This window comes from Durio zibethinus, chromosome 17 (genome assembly GCF_047325235.1).
Source record: "Durio zibethinus cultivar Kanyao isolate XHJ-2024 chromosome 17, ASM4732523v1, whole genome shotgun sequence".
Taxonomy (NCBI): domain Eukaryota; kingdom Viridiplantae; phylum Streptophyta; class Magnoliopsida; order Malvales; family Malvaceae; genus Durio; species Durio zibethinus.
In genome coordinates this window covers 19745468-19764626 of record NC_143178.1, presented here as the reverse complement: position 1 = coordinate 19764626, position 19159 = coordinate 19745468, and the positions used below count along the sequence as shown (strand labels likewise).

Genomic DNA, 19159 nt, shown 5'->3' with positions numbered 1-19159 from the left:
TGCAAAGATCAACAAGTCACAAAATAAGATATTCCTTTAATGAGGTCAACAACTACTATAGCCACCATAAGTCCCTAAGCCACCTTGACCTTCCATTTTTCCTCTATCATTGAATTATCAAAAATTTCAATTTATGTAATGAAAATGATCTTTAGATTTGAATTTTTAGTTTTTAATAATAGGCTATTACAAAAATGGAAAACATTGTTGGCTACAAAAAACTTATTTGAATAAATCATTTTCATTCAATCATGGGTTTGCAATTGCTAGTTATATACACCAACTAACTAAAATACGATCACTTTATATCAACATGTATAGTATAACTAATAAGGGACCAAATCACGACATCATCCGAGTTTATTACTCATTTATAGTACATCTATTGGCTAAAATGGTATATTAGAGCACTATCCACCACATCACTGCAAAACACAAACCCGTTATAAGATTATTAGTAAAAATGTAATATATAGAATATTTTTTATGAAAAAAAGGAATACAAGTATTGACCAAAGACTTCTTATATTGATGGTAAGCAATCTACAACCAATCCTAGCAAGGTATAGAAGAACAAATGGGTTGAAGAGGCCTTGTTACTTCATAGTATACTAGATTCAATTCACATCGAGCATAAAAAACCAAAGAACAATGCATAAAAGAATAAACAACCATCTTCCCTACCTTTTTTCCTCTTTTTACAAAACAAAAAAGAATTATTTCAAAAATGAATAATTGCTTCACAAAATAAGGGATAAAATACAAGTGTAATGTTACTAGTAGATTTACAAAGTGTCAAAATAGTTTTGTTGTTCTTATTTTAAGAATATTCGATTATCCTTTTTGAACTTGGAATACCAATACTCTATGTCTCTCTATTTGTGCTATTGTTGTTCAAAAATTGATTAGGTGAATTGTTGTTCTAAAACGCCACCGTGAACTCTTTTTTACAGTTTACTTTTTTACTTCTTAGGTAGACTCTTTTAGCTAGTGTTTGCTCAAATGTTATACATGTAAGTTTCTAGTTTAGTGTATTTGTTTACTCAATTCATGTAAGTTCCTAGTTTAGTGTATTTGTTTATCAAGATAATATGGCCTCTTTGAACAATAGTATGTATCCTAATTTCTATATGTGCTTTAATTTTACCATCATTTAATTTGTAAAGTATGCTTCAAATGCAATTCTCTTTAAACAACCCACTTTCAATTAATACAAATGCTTGCATTTTTTTATATAATTATACTTTTATTCATTGTTTGGATATAATTTAATTATTTTTTTTATTATTTGGATATAATTTAATTATTTATTTTTTATTGTTTGGACATAATTTGATTATTTTTTTGAAGATGTCAAATGAAATGGATGATATGACTTTAGATTCTACATTTAATCAAACACAACCAACCTTTCAACCTTTTTACATGAAATGAAGTAACAAGAAATGAAATTACAAATTCCCAAGTAATGAGATGACCATCTAAACTATGGTCAGAGTTATGGGTTTACTTCACCAAATTTATCAACGCGAAAGGTAATCGTAAAGCTAAGTGTAATTATTGTGATAGAGAATTTTTTTCTAATCCTAAAAAAAATGGAATCACTATATTAAAGAATCACATGACTTCTTGTAAAAAATTTTCTCGTGCTAGTAGGGGTGCCACTTAAACAGAATTAGTGTTGCTATTGGAAGGGACAAGGTCTGTAGGCGCATGAAAATTTAATCAAGATGCTTTTAGGAAAAGTGTAACTAATATGATCATTCTAGATGAGTTGCATTTTAAATTTGTAAAAGGGAAAGGATTTAGGCATTGCATGTCATTTGCATGTTCTAGATTTTATGTACCATCATGATGAATAGTTGCTAGGGATCGTTATCAACTTTTATATTGGTGAAATGAATCATTAGAGGCCATTCACAAAATTATCTTTCATAAGAATATCTCTTACCACCAACACATAGACCTCACTACAAAGAGTCGATTATATGTGTCTTACGGCTCACTTTATGGACAAAAATTGGAAAGTAAACAAAATGATGTTAAATTTTTATCTCATTCCTAATCACAAAGGTAAAGCCATTGGCAAGGGGATTAAGAAATGTTTGCTTGATTGGGGGATTGATAAGATTTTTATTATTAAAGTGGATAATATTAGTTCCAATGATGTTGCAATTTCATATTTGAGGAAGAAATTTAACTATGCCGAAACTAGTATTTTAAGAGGTAAATATCTTCTTTTAAGATATATTACTCATATTGTTAGTCTTATTGTCTATGATGGATTGAAGAAAATGAATTAATCATTTGCTAGTGTTAGAGGGGTAGTAAAATATTTAAAACAATCATCTTTTCGGTTAGTCAAGTTTAAAGAGTGTGTTGTGAATGAACATATTCAAAGTAAGAGTTTATTATGTTTGAAAGTTTGCGATTAATGGAATTTCACTTACTTGATGTTGGCTGTAGCGCAAAATTTTGAAAAGGGCATTTAATGCATTTGATGATCTTGATCTTTATTATAGAAGTTAGCTTTTAATTGGAAATGGGGTGTTGGAGACATATGTTAGGAAGTTTTGTTTTTTCTTGCAATAATTTTATGATTTCACCATAAAAGTTTTAAATACTTCTTATGTCACATCTAATACTTTTCTTGATGATATATGTGATGTTTATTCCACTTTGCGAGATTGGTAATTAAATCTTGATGTTGAGTTGAATGCAATAGCAAAGAGAATGAAGGATAAATATAATAAGTATTGGGGTAATATAAAGAAAATGAAAATGTTGGTTTATATTACTTCTTCTTTTGATTCTTCAAAAAAGCTTCTGTTTGTGGAATATTGCTTTATGAAAATGTATTCTTCTGATGAAACTTCGTTGATGATTAAGAAAGTGCAACAAGCAATAAATAACTTATTTAATGAATACAAAAAAAAGTTAGACCTCAGTATGAGCAAGTTGGTGAAAGTAGTCAAGTGAGCCAAATGTCACAACCTACCAATGATGAAAGTGAAAATGAAATGACAAAAAAGAAACAAAGCTTTAAGTCTAAGTATAAGAGGTATAAGGTTAAACATGGCAAAGATGAACATAAATCATAATTGGCTAAATATTTGAGTGAAGAGCTTGATGATGATGCTAGTGATGACTTTGATGTTTAAATTTAGTGGAAACTCAATAGCCATAGGTTTCTTAACTTTTCCCATCTAGCTCATGATGTATTGGTAATCTTCATATCCATAGTTGCTTTTAAATCTACTTTTAGTATCAGTGGTCACGTACTTAATGTATATAGGAATTCTTTAACTCTTAAGATTGTGCAAGCTTTTATTTGTGCTCCAAATTGGTTACATGCATCTTATAATCTTGATTCATTTCAACTTGAAGATGATCTGACAAAGTTTGACAAAATAGATTTGGGTAGTATTTTATTTATACCACCATTTATTTTTAAGTATTATTATTTTATTATTTTAATTGTTTAAAGTTTACTTTTATTTTTTTATATATTTTTAGATTTACCAAAGATTACCTTGCATCGGGTAATTGATTAAGAAAAAGGTTTATGGACCATTTGAGGCAATTTCATTGTTAATTTCAAAGAATATTTGCATTTAGAAAAATACTTAGTTATTCTTTTACAACTAATTAAGGTTTTGATCTCTTTAACATCTTAGTAAAAAATAAAGAATGTGCACCAAAGCTATGGGGTTCATGTATGAAAAATGCTATTGGAACTTAGAATGTCCTTTAGTTAGTTTGTTTTATGTTTTTTATAAACTTTTATATCCATTTGCCAACTTGGAATGTCCTCGACTTGTTTATGTTTTGTATGAACTTTTATGTTAATTTACCAACTTGAAATGCCAAACTCTTGCCATGATAGCCTAGGTTTAAGCATCATATACCTTTCAAACTACACTTCTGACTTTCCTATTAAATATATAGCTACTATTTCTAGCTTTCGGGTGCTTAACTACCCCAAAAATAGTAAAGTACCTTTGACATTTCTTTAATATCCCTCATAAATTCTCACCATTAAATATTAGTAACTTTATTTATGGCCTAGAACCAAATGCATTCACATTCATCAGTGAGTTAGATCCTAAGGCTAAGTCTTAATTCTTAATAGTAAGCATACTACTTTAAGAATTCTAAAGGCTAGCTTCCTAGTACATAGGTAGTATCTTAAGGTCATTTTGTTTATAGCTATACTTAGCATGCTCATTAATCACAATGATTTCAACAGGGTTTTTACCTTACCTTTTGGCTAGCATTATAGATGTAACTTATGAGCTCTTTGCTTGATAGATCCCTTTAAATTTTGATTGATCTAGATTCACTCCTTTCTAAAACAATGAGTCAAGCATCTTGTTGAAATAATTTTGACTTTCTAACACTATGGCTTCAATTTCTTTCCTTCTTTCCTTTGATCCTTCCACCATTTGGGAATAGTATTTTTAGCATCTTTCATGCTTTCTAGTTGATTTTGTATCCCTTGGACAGTCAATGTTGTAGCCTTCATACTTTTTATCTGTTATTATAATGTTTGCATATACCCATGCAATGTGTTCAACTTGGTACCTCCTATAATAACCAGATGCTTTTTATATTTTTTTCAATTTAATATTTGGATCTTAACTATTCTAATGTCAATCTATCATAGATTTAGACTTGGTAATACTAATATTAAAATGAGAATAAGAATAGAGAATAAAAGAAGATGAAGGATATACTTAAAGAATAAAAGTAGAATAAGAAAGAGAATTGATATTTTCATTCATAAAAATCCTATTGTTTACAACCTTTTTCTATGTATATGCCATCATGGCTACATTTCTACAAAAATGTAAATCCAACAAAATTACTGAATTATTTCATAATATTAATTGGACAGCTACTATAATCGACTTTGGCAGCTCTCTTACCAAATCCTATGTATAACTTTTTAACGATTGACTATCAAATCATCTCAATTGGTTACACCAATTCTTCTACCAACTTTTACCAATTAGCACTTGTTTCCTCCGCTCTCAATTTGATTATTTTCTGTTTCAGCTCCATCTCAACTTTTTTCCTATCATTACTTCCCATGCAATTTAAATTTCTTTGTCCAACTAGCTTTGTTCTCCATCTATTCTATCACATATGCAAACTTGTGATTTGAAATATTAGGATCATTTTATATAGAGTGGGCTTTTTATTTTTGATTAGAGGCAAACGAGAGCTATGTTTTCTTTGAAGAATTTTATAACACTTGGTACGTAGACCACTTTCTTAACCCAAGCATTTTGCTTTTGCCATTAATTTATACCTTCATGTGCTTTACCCACTTTTATAATAGATAATAAATGGATCGTGTCGAGATCAACTTGGATCGTGCATCGACTCACGAACCCTTCTAAGTGCTTGTGAAAAGCCAATAAGACAAAGGACAACATAGTAAAACCCTAAAGCTCCTGTTAGAATTTTATTTGGGATAAAAAAAAAGGAATTATAAATGCACCCCATTTAATACTATATATACCCCAATTCAAAACTCATTTTCTTATTTCTACTAAATACACCTCAACCCTAACCTTTTTATTTTTCATTCCTACCCTTTCTCTGTTATTCTCTTTTCACTTCCTAAAACTAAGCTTCTCAAAAATAAATATTTGAAAAACTTTGAAGTTTATAAAAAATGGATATTTGAAAAACTTTAAGAATTCTCGGATATCCATTTTAGAGAAGCCTTATGAGGCTTCTTGGATCTCTATATTCGAGAAGCTCGATTTCACTTTTAATAAAAAATCTTAATCATATGCTTATGAACCTATTTACTTGATTATGTGTGTGAATAGAATTGAAATCAATGTTTTCAATATGCATGGAATAAACTGAAATCGTTTTCATGGTTTTCTGGGCTCAAGACAAAAATATTTTTATTCCATGCCTACTTAAGAACTTAGTCTCTTTTATTCGCACATATAATCAACTAAAAATGGGTACATCGATGACTCTTGTGTGTATATGTATGCTAGTTCGAGCTTGAACACTATACAGAACATTTTCATTGACAATGTCACTGGTAAACTAGTAAATTTGATAATATCTAATTTTTCGGTCATTAGTCCTTATTGTCAAATTTGTCAGTCTATTGATAATAATTTTCAGTGACAAAAAAATTAAAGATCCTTATTTTTTCATTATCTAAAGTTTATAATTAAATATATATTTTTAAAAAATATTATGCATTTTTGAAAATGAATTTTTGAAAATATATTATGACTTTTAGAATTCTATTTCCGAAAAAACAATATAAAATTTTAGAAATGAATTTTTGAGAGATTTTTTTATTCTCAATAATTTATTTTCGAGAATTATATTACATTTTCAACAATTGATTTTTGAGAGCACATTATAACACTTGAAAATTTATTTTTAAGAAATAAAAAATGATTTTTGAGTATATAAGCTATTAAAGATATTTTTATCATTTATTAAAAGTTAAAATTGACATTTAATATGTGGGTGTTTTTAAAACAATTTTTTTAAATGTATGAAAAAATTTTTGGTGGTATATTTGGAAAGCCCCTAAAAGGAAATCCAGATTGTAAAGCCATGAAAATTCACTTGTATCCCCACCTATCCAATGGGTCCGATATATCCGAATGAGATCCCCTCCCTCCAAAGTTTGATCTTTTAATATCATAGCTACACAGTCCACAGTTGAAACACAAAACTCTTAAAAAAAAAAAAAAAAGAAACAGGAAAACTCCAGAGTCAGATTCAGAGAAAGTGAGAGATACCCTTGTACTGAGAATAGAAAGATGATAGTGAGCAACCATGTATGTGGTGTAGGGCAACCAATCTCAATGCCTCAGCTAAAACCCTTTTGTTATATTGATTTCTCAGCCAAGAAATCATCCAATTTAAGCTTTGTTCTTGGTTGCAATTGGAGTTTTTCTACCGCTCAAAACAGGCCTTTCTTTAGGCAGCAACCCGAGAATTCTTCTATGCGTTGCTGCTGCAACAACAGCTATAAAAGCAACAACCCCAACAAGAATAATAACATCAGTTCTTCTTCTGAATGGGATTGGAATCGATGGAGCCGCCATTTCTCTGAAATTGAACAGGCTGAGAGCTATGCTTCTGTTCTCAATGTAACTCCTTTTGTTTTCGTTCCCTTTTTTTCTAAGTGTCCTATATGTCGGTTTTTATTTTGTTGAAGATTCGTAGTTATTTGTTATTTAAAACTTCCATCTTTGGCTACCCATTTCTTGTTTCTCTCTAGTCTCGATTTGGTTGTTTCTTGTTCAATTTGTGTCCCCATGTACGTATTGCCCCCATTAAGTACTTCTAAACATCAGAAAATGAGAAATAGATAGCTTGCCCCCGGAGTAATAACTTGACAGCATATAGAGCTGCATGTAGCTTGTGCACTTTTTTACCTTTTTTTTTTTCTCTTTTTTCACACGTGGGAGAAGAGGGTAGGAGGAATTGCATTGGTCTTCGTATGGGAAGAAATAAAAAAAAGAGAGATGATTCTTTTGTTATTCTTTTCATAAACATGAAAAGTTTTTTGGTTATTTGGGGGGGAGGGAATTGAAATCCCGCTCTTTGAGACAGGAATACATGCACCTATCACTGAGCCAAATGCATGGGTGCATAAACATGAATGCTTTTTGCAGTGAATTTTAGACTACTTTATATTGCTGTGAGGTTTTACATCCTATGGCTACAACTGCATAAGTCGAAATGAGGCTCTCAGGTGGCTTCACTTTCATTTTGTATTTTACAATTCAATTGCACTAGTTATGCCATGTATGTTTATATGTAACTATACAAGTATATGCGTATTGCATATATATATTTTAATTCTTTTTTTTTTTTTTTTTGTCTGATTGAATGCTGCACCTTGTAGTCCAACTTGAAGATGCAATCGATAAGGAAGACTTTCAAGAAGCTGCAAAGATAAAGCTTGCTATTACAGAGGTTATTTCAAAGGACAGTGTAGATGAAGTCATGTCTCAATTGAAGGTTAGAGCTTGTATGAGCCACTAAAATAAACCATGTGCATTGCATGTGGTATGCTTTGGCTGCTAATGTAATCTATTGTTTATCTGCAGAATGCCATAGATGAAGAGCGGTACCGTGATGCATCATGGTTGTCTAGAAATACAGGAAGTGGACTGGTAATTTCTTTGGTTGCTACTAACTCTTATCCTGGACAGTGTTCTTTCTAGTGAATAACCTCCAGTGAAAATGGTCAAGTAACACATCAGCACCATAGCTGGCCTGGTTATCAAGTATTGGGTAACTCAGGATTTAGGTTCTACCATTGTTCTTTTTTATTAATAATCCTTCCTTCTGGTCACTAGTGCACTGTTTTAAACATAAGACTAACAATAGACTGTGAACCCAAAGCTTGGAGATTTTTAGATTTTTGAGAAAAATTTTATGAATGAACATAATGGTAACCTGCAAGCGTCATATAACTGTTTGAATGGTGTTTCACTTTATTAATATTTAAATTAAGCAATCACTGAAATGAAAATTTTACATCTGTAAGGGTGGATGACCATAAAGCTAATTTACATGGTAATATTTTAAATGAATAGCAGGGAATAATGAGTTTCTGTTTATCCAGGGGTCTTGTATAATTAAAAAAAGTTTCAGTGCTTCCACTTTTAGGTAACCATTACCTGAAAGAATAGGAAACTTGAAGAAAACGAAAGTAAATTTGAAGGTTAGGTCATATAAATCTGTAATGATGAATTATATGGTTTGCATTGTCTGTTGATTGCTAAAATGTTTGTCAAGGTCAAATAGATTCCATAAGAACACAAATCTTAAGATATGTTTTTCATTATGGACTCGATGCTTTGCATTGTCTGTTGATTTCTAAAATATTTGAAACTCAGCACAACCACATAGGACTGCTACCAGCCCAGGAAACCAGGCCTTTAGAAGATATCTCTCTCTCTTTGGTGTTAATTAAAGTTTTGTTATTTCCATTGGTCAGGTGGGGTGGTGGGTAGGCTACTCAAAGGACTATGATGATCCTGGTACAGGTAGATTTGTTGCTAGGAGTTACAGTCCAAGGTGAGAGAAATCTTTCTGTCAATGATTAAGGTTTGTTGTACTGTAAATTATTGATAACTATTAACTACTATTTGCATGCAGGCAGTTGGTCAGTACATCACCTGGAACTCTTCTATTTGAGATTTTTGTGCTTAAACAAGATGAAGAAACGTATCTTATGCAGGTGAAGTAGTAATGTACCTTAAAGTTTCTAGCTTAAATTGAAATGAACCATAAATGTTTATATTCTGGAATTTCAAAGACCTTATATAGTTCTTATATTGGGTTTAGTTAACCTCTACTTAGTGAGTGTGACCACATCTACTCTATTTGGATGGAGATGAGACTTTGAGATGTTCTTGTCTTTGGTAATTTTCGCATTTGTTATCCCTGATTGAAAAGTTACGCAAGCATGTGTCCTAACAACGAGCTCAGAGGTATTTTTCGAAGATTTTAAAGTTAAATTTGGTTTTTAATTTTTTTTGGCCAAAAATTGATTCTAATTATGACATATTCAAAATTTGGTGAACTCAGAGTACTCATTGATACCATGAGCATAATTAAATGATGTATATGGTGTGTTTACTTTGTATGGGTCTGTGCTGCTTGATATGAGTTAAAATCATTCAGTAAGACAGTGACTGGAGGACCTTTGGAGTTTCAATCCATGAGATATGTTTGGGCAACTGATTTACTGCCGAGGCTGAGCATCCTTTAAACTTGTTTTATTCCAGTGCAAGCAAGAGAATGTTCAACATTTTCAGTTCCTTAGTCATGACCATATATTCTGTTCATAAGTATCTATCTAATGCTGTATGCACCTGTTTTGGGCTTCCTCGGTGTATTGCTTGTTATCCATTTCACAAACACCACATTTGGATTGCTTTTGAATTAGTGCAGTGCTGTATGTCACTTCCTCTGCTTCACATCATGAAACAGCTTCTGATGTGTTTGTTCAGTAACTGAGCCTGGCTGCAGTCGGATTAATTTTTATGTGGGCTATTCTTAGACATATAATGTTGTTCCCGTGTAAAATTGGCACTTAATATTTTTATTTTATAGATCTATAAGCTTGTTTCTGCATGCATATATATGCCAGTCTTACAGCATCTCTTAACCATCGTGTGACGAATATCTAAACCAAGTGCTCTAAAGCTTTCTAATACAATTTATGGAAAATTGCTTCTGACTGTGTATCTATTGCAGGTAGTTTATTTGCAGCATGCAAAAGGAAGTTCTATGAATAGTACCAGCCCACATTCCAAGCCTACAAAAATCCCATCCACTTCTGAAGTTGAGAATCCATCTGTTTTAGATGTTCAGGGGAGTGAAACTAAGGCAGAAAGAAGTGATGAGAAGGGAAAAAATACTAAGGAAGCAACTGAGGAAGGAATAAAAAGTGTGATAAATTTTCTTAAAACTAAAATTCCAGGGCCGAAAGTCAAAGACATGAATGTTGATATTTCTGAGGAAGTAATAGCTAATGATTCTATGGAGCAGTTGATGCAAGAAGATGATGAGAAAACATCATCCACTGAGAATTCTGAAGATGAAACTAATGAGTTGAAAGAGATTCAACCCGATGAAGTTGCTTTGGGAGAGGGTAGCACTCCTGAAGAAGAAAGCAAGGATTTGGATATGAAACTTATTATTGGTGGGCTTGTACCTAATAATGACACTCCTACTAAGGATGTGTATGTTCATCTTCCAGCTGATATTAAGGACTTGGAGAGAGATTCTTTTCTGTTACATGTTCCGAAAAGGAGTTTAGATAATGACACCGGAGAAAGTATAGTGTCCAAGGTGAAAATAGCAGCTATTGCAGCTCAAGGTGTTTCTGAGCTTATGCCTCCAGATGTTGCCAATGCATTTTGGAGTTCAGATAAGGCTTCTTCTAAGGTGAGATTTAAATTTAAAATACTGGATTCAAATAATTAAGATTGGGATACCAATAATATACCAACATTCTTCTCATTGGTGTTATATCAAAGTCTTTTTTAGTGAGATAAGCATAACGTAAGTGAAGCACTGCAGATGTTTGATTCTAATAACGCATTCAACTTATAAAAACTAGTAATACTATTCCTGCTGTTGGCCATTAATACTTATCGAATTATATTGTAATCACTATGCCCCCTCTTGAGTATAATTAAAGTGTTTAGTAGCTGCTTTATCATTACTTTGTCCCAAATCAGAAATAGGAAATGCTGATTTTGATTTCTAATTTATTTTCCTTAAAATAATGGACATTGTGTTTGGAAGCTCCAAATTTAATTATAGGTTGACATTTAATAACTGAGTTTGATAATTAGATGACTAACTGTTAACTTTATTTTAGGTTTCTAGAGATGTGCGCAAAATTGTCAAGCTTGCTGTTAGTCAGGCTTGGAGGCGGAGCGGATTATCTGAGTATACAAATTTTAATCGAATTAGCAGTGATAATGGCAATTTAGACCCATTTGAGGGTGGGTATTCTTATTGTATCTTTTTTCTTTTTCTCCACATACAAGCATCTTTGATTGATACCAGCTTATTGAAGTTTAGGCCTCTATGTTGGTTCATTTGGTCCTTATGGAGCTGAAATAGTTCAACTGAGGCGTAAATATGGCCGGTGGAATGATGCAGATGATGAATCTTCAGCTGTTGAGTTCTTTGAATATGTTGAAGCTGTTAAGCTTACTGGCGATCTCAATGTTCCTGCTGGCCAGGTCTTTTTTCATTTTATTGTTTTAAATAAATCTATTGATAATTGTCCTGCATCTTTCTAGCATGTGAGCACATGTTAATATTATGTTCAGTTAATGGAACGTGCATTTGGTAATCAATATGCCTTTTACATCTTTAGGTTACTTTTCATGCCAAAATTGGTAGGGAGAGTCGCCTCCACAACAGTGGGTTGTATCCAGATGAGTTAGGAGTGGTAATTACTCTCTCTCTTGTTTTGTATGTTTCAAAAATGGTGTTATTTAAACCACACTTTGCCTGTGATTGTCACTATGGAAACAAGCTGATCTGTGTAACCTTCAAATCTCATTCGTTATGATAAGAATGCAGAAAATCTGGAGCATTCATAATTCACTAATGGGAGCCTTGCAGCTGTATGAAATGAAATAAATTGTCATCCTATATCGACAAAAAGCAACTTTCCAGGAAATTATTTTATTATTCACATCTATCTATTGGACTTTTTGGTAACGCCTTAAACATGCTCCAATGCTCATTCTGACAAAGGTGGGTGCTCAGTTATTGAATTCATCAAGAAAAAAAAAAAAAGGAAATCCCTTTGGTTGCATTGTGAGAAGCAATGTCTAACTAATATATTGTGTTCAACATGAATGATATATGTCAATATATTGACTTTGGTGCAAATTTTGCCCAAAACATCTCCACCATCTCATTCAACTAAATGGCCTTGGAAGGGACTCTAGGACCCTTTTATTGGTTACATTAATTTGGACCTTTGAGACATCTAATTGATGGGGAAAACTCTAAAATCCAGGTTGCATGTTACAAAGGTCGGGGAAGAATAGCTGAATTTGGTTTCCATAATCCACGATGGTTTGATGGTGAGCTTCTCCAACTCAATGGCAAGGTAACAAAATTGTTCAGGACTTTGTACTAATATGATGTGACTTGCAACTGAAATTATTTTGTTGATTTTCAAAATCCCTGTAAATGGTCATATGAAGGGCATTGGACCGTATGCCAAAGGAGCTGATCTAGGTTTCCTTTACATTGTCCCTGAGCAAAGTTTCCTAGTGCTATTCAACCGTTTAAGATTACCAGATTGAGCCTAATTTATTACCGATTTTAATCACCTTTGACACAACAAGAGATCAAGAATCTGATGCTGAGGAGATATTTTGTGTACCATATTTGAGAGGACAATGCTGTCTTATACGATGTAAGCCTCGTATTTTTTTTTTTTTTTTGGGGGGGGGGGGGGGGGGTGTGGTGGTGTGAGTTGAAGGGGCTGAATCTGTGCTTAGCCCTATTTCCATCTCCACTCGTTTGATGGTGTATATCAATTTTGCTGATTGATAAAATAGAATAAGGAAATCTGTTGATTATCTTCCTTCAGAAGTTATGCAATTCTTCGGAATATTGCTTTGTATGATTCCCTATGCATCCTGCAATTCTTGCAAGTTTCAAGAACACGAAAATGCACTGAACACCTGAACACTGGCGTGATTATCCGATCAATGATGATAAATGACAAATGCGGCCGTCATGCACATTTCTCTCTATGGTTTGAATCACATATAACTGTCTTTCTCCTAGATGAAGTGGGAGCCAGACTGCATCATGCATCAGCAGGTTGCTTATTAAAAATCATTGATACATGATGGATATTGGTGTCAAGTGTCAACTATCACTGCTCATCCCATGCTTAAACCAATCAATTTTCACCAGAAGGTGGATACAAAAATCTTTTGGTTCTATAAAGTTAACTAAAAAAAGAGCAGAAACTGATGGGATTCTCATTTTGTTGTTTAAGCAATGAAGAGCAGAATTTGGTTGGAGATTTCATTATGTTGTTTAAGCAGTAAAGACATTGGATTACATGAAAGTCTAGAGATATCTGAGGAGAAAGAAAGCGGGAAGAATGCTTTACTGGTTTCTTTTTCATTTTTTGGTATATTCTTTTGGGTAAAATACACTATTGGTCATTAAATTATAAGAGTGTATTTAAAATGATCACTTAACTATTAATTTTTTAAATTTAATTACTTAAATTTGAGTAAGTGTTTTTTTTATCCCTCAACCGTTACTCTTTAATGATATGTTGATGTGATAGTGTCGGATTAGTTATCAAGCATCACATTGCATTATCACATTATTTTTCTTATAAGCTATTTGTATGTTATGCAGCATGATTGTTGGCACATGCTCACTAATGTGATGTAACTATCACATCAATGCACCATTAGAGATTAATGATTAAATTATAAAAAAAATATTTGCTCAAATTTAAGTAACTAAATTAAAAAATTAACAGATAAATGATCGTATTAAAAACACCTATATAATGAGATGACTAATTATATAATTTATCTTATTCTTTTTTAGACCTTGAGGGCTACTTGTGCAAGATAGGTATTGTTCATTTGCATGTCTTTTCTTTTTTTCATTATTTTATGGATTAGGCAAGGGTGTTATTGATACCTAATGTTGGAGGAATTTGTTGAGACAAGAAAAATGATGTGAATGAAGAAAGACTTTATATATGTTACGCTTAAGTCAATTGGGCAATGGTCAACTTGGTAAGGCTTAGTCAATATAACCGTGCCCTTACGTCGACTAGACAAGGCATGCTCGTATAACTACATCACCTACTCCTAAGGAAATGGCTCACCTTTCACCAAATAAAGGACTTCCCCAAGATCCCACAAACATCCAATCAAGGTGGTCACTTCAAAATCGATAACTTGGCATCCAAATTGCTTAGGATCATTAAATACGACCCATATTTTCCTAGGATCATTAAATGTGACTGGCAACTACTCACGTGAACCCTTCTCGAGCTCTACACAAATATTCTATCAACTATCAATTATCTCAGTCAAGTTACCTTTTGGCCTCACACATAAGGTAATCGAAAGATTAGGTACGTAGGAGATAACCACTACACTCTGGGCTTTTCTTTCCATGGAAAACTTCCTTCATGCACTTCACTATGTCCAACATTTTTCCTTCCTTTCTTCCATACCTCAGGAGTTTAATTGACTTGAGCGTCAGAACGTGCCCTAGAGAACAACTTAAATATTCCTTGATCGTGTTTTCTAATTTCAGCTCACAATCATTTTCTACTTCACCTCCTTTCTTCTAGCTAAAACAACTTAAAAATACAAACAACAATTGCTGCCATTTGTGGAAACGATAGCCATGTTGCATCTACCATATTTTTCTAAAACTTTAACACCCACCATTAATGCTTTTACTCAATCTACAGTCATTACAGGTGCAACAATCTTTCTACCAACTCTTCAAATCCCATCACTAAACATTCCTTCTTTAAACTTTCTGTTCCCCAACAACACTAAATGCATGGACTTCATAACCCTTAGGATTTTACCAAAACTTGATAGTGGTTTTATCTCTAAATGTAACATTAACACTACCATTGGTCCACACCATTGTAATGAACCTTCAAACCCTGTTGCCCAACTACCCATAGCGTAAATCCTCTCATTACAATCCATTAATGCCAGCCAATGGCCAAACATTCCTCTTATGACTTTTACTAGACAAGTTTCACTTCCAATGCCACAAATCCCTATGTACCAACCTATCATGCAACAACTTTCTTTAAATTTTTACCAAGTCCTCATGGCTCATATACAATTCCTAAATGCTTAGGTTGCCACTCAACAAAAATTGTTCCAATAGTATTAATAGGCCACACAATACCCCCCCAAGAACAACACCACCCCAAAGAAAGCCCAGCATTTTTTTTTCAGGGAACCACCACAACCACCTCAAAACTTAATCCACCTTGAAAATACCTACCCCAAAACCATACGTGACAATAACACAATCATGATCGTAACACACAAAATCCAATGTCAAACTAACATATGTAAATTACTGCCCTATGCAAAGAACTAGTTGATATAAAAAAAAAAAAAGAGAAAAATAAAGATCTTCAGTGGCTTGAGGATGATCACAACCCTTTTACCCCCATTACCAGACAAGCTAACATTCTTACCTTTTTCAAACCACCAAAAGACATCTACAATTAGACTACCGGACCAAAGGACCATCTAGACCACTTTAGAATATTTATGGACCTACATAACGCTTTTGATAAGTGAAGTATAGGGTTTTCTCCACTATCTTACTTGAAAGAGCTAGGACATGGTTATATTCAATGGTCCCTACCACCATAGATAATTTTAATGCCTTCAATAGGCAATATTTGGCACATTTTTTGAGTAGTAGGGTTGATGCATGCTTTTTGTGAATTTATTAGCCATAAAGCAAAAACCTGAAGAGACTTTATGAAAATACTTAAAAAGGTTTAATGCAACCATTAAACGTTGAGTTGGCGATCCAGGCCTTTACTTTTGGAGTAAGGCATGCTCATTTAAGGTACTTATTGATAAAGAACAAACTAGAACAATTATACCAACCGTATGAAAAGGCTAGAAATTTGTTGAAATTGAAGAGATTAAGGCCGCAGATAGGGTAGAATGGTGTGACCAATGCCAAAGGCGTTCACAAGGAAAGAATAGGTAGATTGATACATCGAGCCAATGATTTCATAACAATCGTCAAACCCAAGCCTAGTAAAGAAGAAAAAACTAGCACAACAACAGCAACAACAGAAGCTCCTAAACATAGTCTAACCAATAAAGCCAAAATAGAACCTCGAATGCTATTAGTCAAGGTCTTGCTTAAAAGCTAACCAAAGAACTAATCAGGCAAGACCTCCAAGTAGATGCTCATTAAACCAACCCCAATAAAAAAGACATTATAACTACCATCAATTAGGGGGCATTCTACTGATAAGTATATTATTTTCTAGAAAGAGATTGAAAGATTGGAAAGCCTTATTAATACCTAACCTACCCTATAAGCTAATAAGCCCACACTTTTCCAAAACCATGAGAAAAATACTCGCTAGCAAGTTGAGGGCTAGACCTACCAGATAGAAGAGGCTCGCCAAAAGAAAGCTACAGACAAATTCTCAATCAACAACATCATTCATGTTATTGTAATGGCCATTGAGGATTGGGTGAATAGTAAATCAAAACGTAAGTCCTATTTACGTAATGTCATTATCATTGATGTTGCACTTAAAAAGCAGAAGGTTGAAGATTGGTAGGTGAAATTTTTAGAGAATGATACTGACATCCTTATAAATAATGGCAACAACCCTATAGTGGTGTCATAGTAATGATAGCCAACTATCAAGTATAACCAATATTAATTGATAGTGGTGGCAAAATTAATTTTATTTAATAATTGGCCTTTAAACAAATGGGGTTCATAGATGAAAATTTGAGGCCATTAAAGCTTATTTTTGGGTTTACTAATCAACTTATTGCAGTGAAAGGGTCTATCATTTTGCTAGTTACAATGGGGGTGGCAAACACGCATTGATGACATTGATAGAGTTTCTGGTGGTTAATCAACCTTCCACTTATAGTCTAAATTTTAGTAGGCCATAGATTAAAAAAACTAATATGGTGACTATCATTTACTACTTAAAGGTTAAATTTCCCATGCCTATTGGGGTAAGGTACATGATCTTTATTATATGCTAAGGTAAGAGATATGTTATACAATATTTTGCAAAAAAAATGTCAATGTATTTACATGGCCTATGGCAAACTTAGCGATATTGATGAATATGTTATTGCTCATCACTTGAATGTTGATCCAAATGCCAAACTAGTTAAATAGAAGAAAAAAAAGTTTACCCTTACAAATTAAGGTAGTACGAGAAGAAGTGGATAAGTTGCTAGCAGCTGGATACATCAAGTATCCTGACTGGCTCATCAATGTAGTTTTAGTGAAAAAGATGAATGGTAAATGGATAATGTGTTTAGACTTTATAGATCTAAATAAGGTGTACCTTAACGATAACTTTATTCTGCCTTTAGTGGATAGATTGGTGGACTCCTCTACAGGTCAGAAATACTTGAGTTTCATGGATACTTTTTTGGAGTATAATCAAATCAAATTGGTAAGGGCAGATTAATAAAAGACATCTTTCATGACTAGGGACAGTATATTTTGTTACACAGTGATGCCTTTTGGGCTGAAAAATGAAAAGATCACTTACCAGAGATTGGTGAATAAAATTTTTAAGAAGCAAATTGGATGATCTTTAGAGATGTATGTAGATGATATGCTAGTGAAAATCCTCTCATTAGAACAGTACGTACAAGACCTATCAAAGGCCTTTACCATTTTAAAAAAGTACAACATGAAGTTAAACCCTACCAAGTGTATATTTAGCGTAAAGGTAGGAAAGTTAGTGGGTTTCATGGTTTATAACAAAGGCAAATCTCGAGAAAGTGACAGTAATCTTGAACATGAATCTCTTACATACTACTAAGGAAATGCAAAGATTAATAGGGTAAGTGACAACCCTTGATAAGTTTATGTCCAAGCTGGCAGATAAGTGTTTGCCATTTTTCAAGTTCTTTGAAGTGTTACCAAATTCAAATAGGATAAGCAATGTCAAAAAGCCTTTAAAGAACTCAAACAATATCTTCATTCACCACTTTTACTTGCTAGCCCTATCATTGGCGAACATTTGTATGTATATCTATATTTTCTAGTGAAATGGTGGTAATAATATTAGTAAATGAGGCCAATGGGAACCAAGTGCAAGTATATTACGCTAGTTGAGCCTTACAAAATGGAGAGGTTAATTACACAAGGTTAGAGAAGATAGATACAACAATTTGTTAACTGAGATAATATTTTCAAGCACATACCATAGTTGTGCTAATAGACCAGCCACTAAAAGAACCCTGCACAACATAGACATTTCAAGAAGAATGATGAAATGGAACGTCTAACTTAGCAAATTTCATATTGAATATAAGCCAAAGAAAGCCATCAAGACTTAGGCTAGAGCAAACTTACTCACCAAATGTTCTTTCATGTTTGAGTTAGAAACCTAAAATCAGCCTCCTTTTATACCTCTAAATCCCTAAACATAATAGCTCTAACTAGAACCATAACAGACACAAAAGATAGATAAACCGAACCCTTACACCACCCCCTAAATTATTCAATGCCTTTAATAGCAGGTCCTTTACTAAAGCACACATGGTTGTTATACATGGATGGTTTGTTGAGAAAAGATGGCCTTGGTGCAAGGGATTTTGTTATTAAGCCCAAAAAGACAGAAGTGACAGGATGGATTATCTTTTGATTTTTTTATCTCCAAAAATACAGCTGAGTATGAAATCCTTATTGCAAGACTTGAATCAGCTACAAGTTTAAACATAAAAAAACTTAATAGTTTATATAGCTTCCTAGTTGGTCACTTGTCAAGTGAATGGTGGATATGAATTCGAGAATCCCATGCTTACCAAGTAACAAGCAATCATATGCCAGCTGAGTCAATCTT

General features: G+C 33.0%; 1 protein-coding gene across 1 annotated transcript; it reads left to right on the top strand.

Moving 5' to 3' along the window:
• The first annotated feature begins 6725 nt into the window (after nucleotides 1-6725).
• On the top strand, nucleotides 6726-12976 carry LOC111274825 (protein EXECUTER 2, chloroplastic-like). The gene is made up of 12 exons (XM_022859752.2): nucleotides 6726-7145; nucleotide 7182; nucleotides 7907-8022; nucleotides 8112-8177; nucleotides 9008-9087; nucleotides 9169-9250; nucleotides 10273-10965; nucleotides 11405-11531; nucleotides 11611-11774; nucleotides 11912-11986; nucleotides 12566-12658; nucleotides 12756-12976. The coding sequence occupies exons 1-12, from the start codon at nucleotides 6813-6815 to the stop codon at nucleotides 12855-12857; spliced, it is 1932 nt and encodes a 643-aa protein (XP_022715487.2). The 5' UTR covers nucleotides 6726-6812; the 3' UTR covers nucleotides 12858-12976.
• Nucleotides 12977-19159: the final 6183 nt, after the last annotated feature.